A 10,388-nucleotide genomic window follows, 5' to 3' on the forward strand; every position below is an offset into this window, starting at 1 on the left:
GACCTTCACTCTGGTTGTGTACTTCAGATGGTAGAAGGCAGTTTTAGTAATTGATTTTATAGGATTGTTGAAAGTCAGGTCGGAGTCTCACAGAAGACAGGGGTTTGGTTTTTAAAGAGTGACTCCAGGTATTTATTAACAGCAAACCACTTTTTGTTTTTGCTAAAAACAATTATCTGCGGATCACACAGTAGTTTAGGTTTTAGACAGGGACACGACAGCACTTTGAACTGTCGCCATTTGGAGACACCGCTAGATATAACTGTGTGACATCTGCATACATACAATAGACACAATTTAAAGTTCTGAAGAATTCGACCCAAGGGTAGCATATACAGGCTGAACAGGAGGGGTCCCAGAAGTGCTCCTTGAGGGACCCCATAGGTAATTGCCATTTGATGAGTTTACTAAAATAAGCAAGTTTGTTGCATTTATGAGCTGTTAGTTCTGGAGCTATCTGATTCGGGGAAGGAGAAGGGTGGGGTGGGAGGTGGGGGTTGTGAGTATTGTTGAAGTTCTTTTTGATGATTTCAAAAAAGTGTTGCTCTCTGGAACTGACTAACTCTTGGTTAAAATTACCAAAACTTTGTAGAGGTCATAGGCAATTTGGCGTTTAGTTTTTCTCCACTGACGTTCTGCTTTCCTAGAGTTTCATTTTGAGCTCTTTACGGCCATAGCGTTCCTCCACCGTGTTCTTGGTCGCCTCTAGATTGTCTTAGTTTTAACAGGAGCAACAGCATTCATGGCAATTTAAATTTTCCAGGTGAAATTATCCAAGACAGTTCATCAACTATCTCAGCTTTCAAAATTTGTGGCACAGCTATGGTCTCCATAAACTTAGTGGCAGTACTCTGAACTTTTAGGAGGAATCTGTCATTTAAAAAAAAAGGTCCAAAATAGCCATATCGTTCATGTCATTTGATGGAATATCATCATCCTTAGAGAAGACCGAGGCTAAGATGTGACCGTGAGTGTGGGTTGGACTCTTAATATGTTGAGACAGGTCAAATGTGTCTACAATAGCATAGAGTTCTTTATATCTATTTTCCATGTGTTTGTCAACATGAATATAAAAGTCTCCTGTTATAACAAAATAATTGTAGTCAGTACAAATAACTGACAGCATACATTTTCTATTGTATCTTGAAGGTCTATAATTTATTCAAACAATAACCTTTAGGCCATTTAACTATAAAGAGATATTCAAAAGAGCTGAAATCACCCAGGATCATTTCTTTATACTGAAAAAAATGACAAAAATAGCAGGAATACCACCCACCACCTTTTTCCCCTATTTGACGCTTGTTCATAAAATTAAAATTTGCTCGTGTTACCTCATTTAAAATGGTATTACAGTTTTATTTCACGTACCAGGAGATACTAGTGTATCAATTGGACCAATAACCTTAGTTTATTGTCAAACACAGACAGACACTGTTGAAGATAAAGAAAGACAACAACCTCAACACCATACAACGTTTTTATTTAAAGACAAAATGGTCTCAAAACACAAACCAGGCCAAAGAAATTAGGTAATGTCAGTGGGGGACCACTGACATAATTTTGAACGAGTTCCTTGGATGACTGCAAAAGGTAGACCTCGAGAAAGTAGAAATGGTTGTGATTCATTGATTGATTTTCATAGTAGTATAACCCGTAACCAGGCCTATTTTTCTTAACAATCTTTTTTTTAAATTCCTGTATTGTGTATCTGTCAGGCATGATGTGTGATACAACAACAACAAAAAATGGTTGCTTGTTTTGACTCACCTACAACTTGCTGAAATCATGCTATAGGAGTCAGTATCGCGACATCAACACAAAACTCATCAGAACCAATCTAGAACGTGAAATTGGGATGATGAAACCAATTCTATGAATTATTTTCCATTTACTGCCATCAATGTCCTCAACTTGTTTTCCTGCTTCTAATTTAGCTGCGGTTGTATTTGTATCTAGTTTTGGTTAATGTCGCAATGTGCGTTTCTCCAAAATATGGCTTAAAGAAAGGGTCGTATCCATAGGTTTTTCATTTAGGTAGAGAAATAAATGGGAAGGAGAAAATGTTTGTTGGACGATGAGCTGCAACTGTGTGCTTTGAAGTGACTGGATAAATCTGGTTTCATCCATGTGGGGGGGGGGGGGGGGGGACAGAGGAAAATATAACCGTGCATAGTCTTTTTAAAAGATCCTCATTTACTGCCAGAAAAAAACATAGTTTGGAGGCAGGCAGTGTGGATCTTAAATGAAACTGAGTTTTAGATAAACGGAATAAGTTGGATTAATCAAGATAAAATGCACAACGTTCCCAGGCATGCGAGTCGAGCATCACTGTTATCGTTGATTGGAGACCAGCGAACTGAGATCATGCTGAGCCAAAGTATTTTTTGATTCAAGTGAGAAAATCCTCTCCTTTCTTGTTAAATTCATGGAACCTGTGGAAATATGGTGCAAATAAACATTGGTCTAAACAATAAAGCACCAAAAAACGAAAAGATATATGTTCACATTTTTATTTATATTTCATTTCTGGGAGGATATCTTTTACACCAAATATCCCATTGGCAGTTAAGCGCATTCATTGTGTTCAGAAGCCGGGAACAGTCACTTGTTTCAACAAACACAAATACAAAATAATGAAAACCACAAAATAATGAACTGCATGTTTTGAACATACAAAAGAATCCCATGCCTACTCAGTAGGTAATGTCAACATTCCAGCTCTTGAAGATGTGGATATTTACACTTATAAAAATAGAATTTAAAATGTTCTTTTTTTTTTTTTTGCTTACATTCTAATTAAATGAAGCAGTGCCCTCATCCCTTTTCAACTCGAGTGTGACATTCTGTAACAAAAATATTCCCTCAGTCCATAAGGCGAGATGCAGCGCATCCTCTCTCGCATACGCAGCCGATTCGCGACATCAGCAAGGCTTCACAAAAGGCACCAAATAACGGGAGCGTTTATCTTTTTTTTTTTTTTTTTTGTTAGTTAGTTAGTTTTTCAGAGGGCAGGCAGGAAATGCTCTTTTCTTTTTCTTTTCTCTACTCAACGGTATGTCACATGTGAGGAAGAGAGAAAAAGAGTACCAGTGGATGATATTTACAAACAGAAACCAACATCACTCCTATTCATGCTTGAATACGTAAGTGTTTTTTTTTTGTCTTTTTTTCCAAATGAAACGTATCACAGCAGCATCACTATTTAATAGACAATGTAGAAAAATGTGGCCCTGCTCACTTCAAAAAATACAATGCAAATATGCAAATCATTGTTCACATCAATGATATCAAAGAATAAAAACTAAACATGGCACATGAACAATATACATATATGGTAGCTTATGTATATCAGTCATTGTCTCTTGTATGCATGCCTACAAGGGGCGGACGTGTTTGAGCACTGCAGCTGCTGGCGATCTTTACTTTTTCTCTGTTTTGTTTTGTGTGTACCTGATAGTAAAGAGCCATCAGTGCTGGATCCAAACTCTCTCTCTGTTCAGTCCTTTATAGATTTGAAGTGCTGGATTTGTTTGTCAGAGCTGTGGTAGAGAGGAAGGATAAAAACCTTGCTCAGGATTGACTCAACACCGTACAGAGAACAGTCACAAAAGTGCTTTTTTTTATTGGGGGGGGGGGGGGTTCAACAGTCTCTGGAGTCTTTAGATGCTGTCGCACATCGCTTCAAGTGACCTTTTTGAAGCGATCTTAGCAAATCTCGATTGTCCTTGGGGAGAGGGTGGTCTGCAGGTCTGATAGCGGGGTGGGCACAGGGGAGCTGTAGAGGTTGGAGGCGACTGAAGAAGGGAAGGGAGAGGCAACTTGGGACTGGAAGGTGCTTGACATGGACACTGAAGGGTAGGTGGTGGCGATAGAGGGAGATGGATAGGAAGTGTGCGCCGGAGAGGAGTAGCAGGAGGTGACAGGTGACTGGTAAGAAGACACCGGGGATGGGTATGAAGTGATGGGGGGCGAGGGGTAGCTCGAGGCAGGCGAGGCAGCCGACACAGGGGCCGCCGACACTCGCAGCGCCCCGGCCCCCGCTTTCTCCACCTTCTTGTCTTTCTGCCGCAGGTGGATCTTTGTGTGCCTCTTTCTCTCGTCGCTGCGAGCAAACTTGCGTCCGCAGATATCGCAGGCAAAGGGCTTCTCGCCCGTGTGCGTGCGGATGTGCGTTGTCAGGTGGTCGCTGCGGCTGAAGTTTCGCATGCAGATGCGGCACTGGAAGGGCTTCTGGCCCGTGTGTATGCGAATGTGGCGCGTCAGCTCGTCAGAGCGCGAGAAGCGGCGGTCGCACGTCTCCACCGGGCAGGCGTAGGGCCTCTCGTGCGGTGGGGTCTTGCTCGGTCGGGTGGGGTACTTGCGCATGCGGCTGGGCTTGATCAGCTGAGACTGATAGACACTCTTGAGGTCTTGAGAGCCCGTCTGGGTGGCGAAGGCCTTGATGGTAGACAGAGGGGTGAGAGAGGGCTGGCTTGACTGTCCCTGGAATGGCTTTTGGTCAGACGGGACCAGGCTGATCTCTCCCTGCTGCTGTGGGAACAGGTAGTCAGGAATCATGGGCACGGGAAAGCTAGTGGTGCAGGTTTTACCGTTAGGGTAGGCTGGGGGAGGGTACTGTGCACCATTGGAACTGGGAAAGGCTTGACCCTGGTCTGGAAAGATGTCTGAATTGGGGTTGGAGTAGGTCGGGGCAGCCGAGTAGATTGGGTTGGGCTCGGTGTGGTGAATGGAGGACGTGAGGCTGGAGGTCTGCGACGAGGAGGAAGTGGAAGAGGGGGACGAGGAGGACGTTGCAGCCGAGGAAGTTGAGGAGGATGAGTTCTGGGAGTTGGCAGACGAAGAGCTGGAGCTCACAGGAATGTTGCCCATCAGACCAGTGAACAAGCCCAAAATAGGCTCCGCCCAGAGGCTGTTGCTGCAGGTGGTGGCAGGTTCGAGAGTGAAGCGACCCGTGTAGGAGATGGGGGGAAGCCGTGGGGTGGAGTACGTCTGCTCACCAACTGTCTTCTCGCAGTTGAAGGGGATGTCGGGGAGTGTATCTGCCAGGAGAGGACGACATATTACTCAAAGTGTCACAGGTGACAAGTCAAAGGTGCGGCCCGCAATGTTTAAAGATACGCACACACTACAGAGTCCCAAAACTTCAACTGGTCTCTAAAAAGATTGCTTTTGACTCCTCTTCCATTTTACTACTTTTCTTTCACACTAACGCTGCTAATCTCTTTGTCATTATTTTGGTCACACGTGCACGCACACACAGACACATCACACATTTTCTTGAAGCCAATCACAATCTGAGGCTGATTAATCACGGAATCTGCTCTTAAGCATTTTTTAAATTGTGCAGCTAAACTATTTATAGAGCAAAGTGGTGACACAAATGCAAACTAATGATTAATTGGCATTAAATGCTTCATGACTTATCCTCTCCTGTAACAATACTTACATGATGATATAAAATAAAAATCTAAAGTAACTGCGGCCAGAAATGTGACATGTAGATGAGTATCAGAAAAAATATATATTTTATTAATATAAATAAATAATATTATTTGGGAAAACTTGCTACAAGTATTTTTTACTAACAACAAAAAAGAGACAACATAGAACATTCCCATGGAGTAGTTAAGATATTCGCGACACGGATGAATTTAAACAAGGAGCCCTCTTACCCCCAGCAAGGTGGTCATACTGCTCGCCTGGCTCACCGGAGCCAAAGCCGGCACCTTCGGGTGCAGAAGCTGTGAGGAAGGGTGTCCCCGCAGAGCTGAGCATCATCACCTCCTCCAGCTTGGGGTAGTTATCCATGGGGGAGTGAGGGAAGTTGAGAGGCTCCGAGATCTGCAGGGCCGGGAGGAGCATCTCGGTCTTCGCCGCAGCCATCCTCTTGTGCCGCTTCTGGGGCTGTTGAAGGGCTGACGCTCGAGCCTGGAGCCTGAAGACCGGAGAAGCGTGCAGAGCGGCTGACTGCTGCACGCTGGCTGTTTGCAGGGAAGAAGCCAAAGAGGATGCTGGGTTGTGCTCAGCCTCGTTCCTTGCCTGTCGCGCTCCACTTCTCCTTATGTTTTCCCTCCCGCTCGGATAACAGTAAAAGATCCACTTGTCTCTTTTTGTTTTTAGAGAAAATCCAAAGTGTCCTTTTTACTCATTTGAAGAAAAAAAAAAAAAAGTGAATAAACACACGTGTGCGTGTGTGTTTTGAAAATATGTCAAATAATGGTAAAGTAACTTTTTCCCGTCAGGTGTTAACCCTCTTGGATTTGATATTGTTTTGTTGACTTTTGTACTTTTAGTGCGATGTTCTGTGTTTGGGAGTTCTATGTGTTTGCCTGTGTGCTCTAATGCTTGCTCTTGTGGGCTCTCAGGGCTGTCTCTGAGCGGAAAGGTTTCCCGCAGCTTATAAACCCTCTCTCTGTGACGTAGATGTCCATATTTGGGGCAGAGGAAGCCCATATTTAGTCACTGCGGTGGAGGACACATGACGCTGGCCGGGAGGGAAGAGCGCTCGGGCTCGAGCGCGAGCGCAGAGGCTTGTTTTTCCAAGCTCCAGCAGTAAATTGCAAAGGCGACGCTGCCACTCTTTCAATGTGTCTTCATATTGTAAAAGCTCAGCAAGACAGCTGTGTAGTTCTCGCTCTCTCCCCGTCCGGCCATAGTTCCCATCTGTGCTGCAGGCTGCGCAGCTGCCGGAAAGCCCCGCTCCACCGCGCCTTATAAGGTCATGACCACATAAGGACCGGCTCCGGTGGGGTTCCAGTTGCCTGCCCTTATTTGGGACTTCCCGAGGCGGCGCTGTTTTGGCACGGCGAGAAGCAGGAAAGTCAAATCATGGCCAGGACGCTCAATAAGTCATGTCAGCAGCACAGTCCCGTCTCTTCGGATTTATTTTCATTTAAAGCGCCATTCGCCGAGGAGGGGAAAAGGCACTCTGTGAATCTGAGGGATAATGGGCACATTTTGCAATATTTACTTCTCATAAACAAAGTATAAAAAAAAAACCTAATAGTAGAGTATTGCATCTTGCTCTCTCTCTCTCTCTCTCTCTCTCTTTCTCTCTCTCTTTATCTCTAAATGTGCGCCAAAATACTGCAGATAATGTCACAACTTTTGCCACACTTTGACTTAAACCTGCACAACCCAATTAAAATGAGATGTGGCTGAATCAAGCAATCACATTCAAACGCATGTTAAAGAGGAATTCAGCAATTTTAGTTGGCTTTTCCTCCTTGTAGTCTTGCAGCAAAAGTCACGGACTCCAGTGAACTAGCGACGTAGGTAGAGGAGCGGTACAAAATGATTCTAAAGGCATTAAATTAAATGGCGGTCATCATCAAGTAGAGAAAATGTTGCACAATTGATGAAAAGAAGAGTTATTACTTGTTAGTCATGTGACAATAATCTCATATGTTCTTCATATATATATATTTTGGCTTTGAGGTAGAGTGGCGAGACCAAAAACTTATCTTACCATCCATCCATCCATTTTCTTCGCCGCTTATCCTCACAAGGGGTGTGGGAAGTGCTCGACCCTATCCTAGCTGTCAACGGGCAGGAGGCGAGGTACACCCTGAATTTATTGCTTATCTTACGAATTTAAGATTAAAAAAAAAACACGCACACAAAATCACAGACACATGGAAAAAAAAAACGTGTTATGGTCTGAAGAAACTTCTACTTATTTTATACTTTCTGTACTACTTGCTGCATTGAAAAGGTCATGTGTCACATGAATGACAGAAAGAGTTTGAAAATTATTTTACTTGGTCCCTTTATGGGTCACACACACGCACACTAGAAAAACCGTTCAAACCGGAGTGTGTAGACTTTATATAACCTGTAGGTATATAGTCAAGTGAAGAAAATTAAGTAACGAAAACTAAACGTGATCTTTACAAAGAGAGATTTTTGTATTAAATATCCAAACGTAATATTTTCTGCCTTAAATTGTCTCCCATTTAATTTTCCCTTTCTGTTTACTAATGAGGATTGGAGCAGAGGCTCACCAAATCCAAAATAAGCCCCAAGTAGTGGGTGGAGATGGAAAATGTGTAATGCTGTTTATTTGTGCGGTGACTTTTTGATGATGGTGCTGAGCATCAATAAAACGGGAGTCCAATTTCTTATTTTTGCATGAGTGGAGTGACATCTCTTTTCAGAGGTGGGAACTTTGGGAGGGGATTTTAAAAACACACGCACACAAGTCAGGACATGACGATGGTGAGTTACACAACACAAATGCGGAGGGCAGGTGATGACACCAAACCCAAACTCCCGCCTGCATCCTACTGCTGCATTTGGCCGTAAGATACCGAGGTCATTATATCTGCGGCACGGCGAAGACGATGGAGTGCGGGGAGAAGATGAGGAAAGTCATCATTTGATGACACTGTAATAAAATCAAGTTGGTGGGGAGGGGGGGACTCTGGGAAAAGCAATAAAGCAATAAAGATGATAAACAGTTGACAGTGCTTCTCTGGGCCTCCCGTTACTCTGATCCATGAAGGTGAAACGAATGCTGGGAGGGCAACGGAGAGGAACTCGGTACAGTATGTGCCGCGGAAGGGATGCTCGTTGCAATTTTGTACAAATGCGTGCAGATTCCGGACAGCTGCTTTATCCGCCTATGTGTTCCAATTGCTCCCCACGCAATAAAGCGAGGGGAGCTTTCGTTTGATAAAACGAGACAGGCTACAGGCCAGATATCCACCCACAAGCCACTCCCCTCATCATACACTTCACACAAGTGCTCTTTAATAATTAATCATCAGCTGTAATGCAACATACAGTGGAAACTCTCAGAGTGTCATGGAAAGCCGAGGAGATTGATCTTTTTTTTTTTTTTTTTGTTTTTTTGGCTTTCATGCAACATTCGGGAGAACCACAAAACTCTTCATCAAGCAAAACATTACACGAGTTCTTACAAAACCTCATTGAATAATTACCTGTGGGTGGTTACCTCCTTTTTCTTTGTCTTTTTTCTGGCTTAATTGCAACCCTTTTCAGGCTCAACAGGGAGTGTTAGGAGCAGAAGAAGATGAGAAAAGGAGAATATACTATACAAGTTATACAAGTGAGCAAACGTACAGCAAGATGGGTTTCAAATACTTTACACTTTGCACATTTAAGGCACTCGCTCATTAACACTGAATGTGTTGTTACTAACCGCTATTCAGGTGCTTTTACAAATGTATGACAGTCACAAATGTTAAAATATTTATAAGTAGTAGTCTTTAAGATGACTGTGATGAGCAAAGCTGGACCACGGCCAAGAGGGGCGTGGCCTACCCACCGCTCCGAGCGTTTTCATCTCTGACACCTGTCGCCGGTCGCAGCTGTGTCTCACGAGGCACTGTGATTAGACAACGTATTTAAGTTAGAGTTTTGTCACTGGTTTTTGCCAGTTCGTTGAGTTTGCTTTCCCGCATCCAGGGTTACTCCTCCACTGCGCCATTATAGTCCAGTCACGCTTTTGTTTATGCTCTTTAGTTGACTCATAGTTGTCGGAGATTGTTTCTTGCATTTTGAATCCTGCCTTCTTGGACTGTGTTGTCATGCACAACTTGTGTTTATAATAAAACCCAATGAACATCATGTCCTCGTCTTGGAGTCCTGCATTTGGGTCTGCTCGTGTACCGTTGGTCCATGACAATGACAAATATTTGACACTTTCCTTGTTTTCCTATTAATTTTATTACCTATAACAAAATGGATGGTGCCAAACCAACTTTTTCTAGTATTTGGATATTTGTGTCTGTAGTGCCTCAGTGAGTTTATGAAATGTGAATTCAAACCATCTATGCATTCTTGAGTTCCGGTCATTTATCTGCCAAGAGTTTTGAAATCAGCTCATTCGAATGTCTCGAGCTTATCTATGTCACCAGCAAAGATCTTCGCCTTCCCTTTCTGTTCCTCAGCCCGCGCTGTCAACATATTAAACACACGCTCTCACAAGTGGGTCTCCCACATTGAGGCAACCAATCAAAGAAGAGGTGACTGTATTTTTTCAGTACTGCATTCTGACCAAAGCATATACGAAACTGGGTCAAACAGTAGTAGCTGTCAAAAGGGCCTTTTCTGGACAAAACCAAGATTTTTTTTTCGTTTGTTTTTTTTAATGAAACTTACACTTTTATACTAAATCCATGTTCGGGACTCACTCTCTGGAGGCACCTTTAAAGCGTTCACTGGGAGACAAGCCCAAGTGTGAAGAAAAGAAAGAAAAGAGAGAGGGAGAATCCCAGCACCCACATACATTACGTGGCAGCTCATATAATTTTGTGTGCGCGCTGTCAGCTGGGAGACAGACACTGTTGCTATCCCTCGTCATGTCTCCTCTCCGCCTGCTCCGCCCACACGCGAACCGGTGGTGTAAGCCTCCCATTAGC

General features: G+C 43.6%; 1 protein-coding gene across 1 annotated transcript; it reads right to left on the reverse strand.

The window, feature by feature from the left end:
• Nucleotides 1-2,508: 2,508 nt before the first annotated feature.
• Nucleotides 2,509-6,362, reverse strand: egr1 (early growth response 1). The gene is made up of 2 exons (XM_061835591.1): nucleotides 5,676-6,362; nucleotides 2,509-5,042 (listed from the first exon to the last, which is right to left on the reverse strand). Exons 1-2 carry the CDS (start codon nucleotides 5,884-5,886, stop codon nucleotides 3,709-3,711), a joined length of 1,545 nt encoding a protein of 514 aa, XP_061691575.1. The 5' UTR covers nucleotides 5,887-6,362; the 3' UTR covers nucleotides 2,509-3,708.
• Nucleotides 6,363-10,388: the final 4,026 nt, after the last annotated feature.

Source organism: Syngnathoides biaculeatus, chromosome 11, assembly GCF_019802595.1.
Source record: "Syngnathoides biaculeatus isolate LvHL_M chromosome 11, ASM1980259v1, whole genome shotgun sequence".
NCBI lineage: Eukaryota > Metazoa > Chordata > Actinopteri > Syngnathiformes > Syngnathidae > Syngnathoides > Syngnathoides biaculeatus.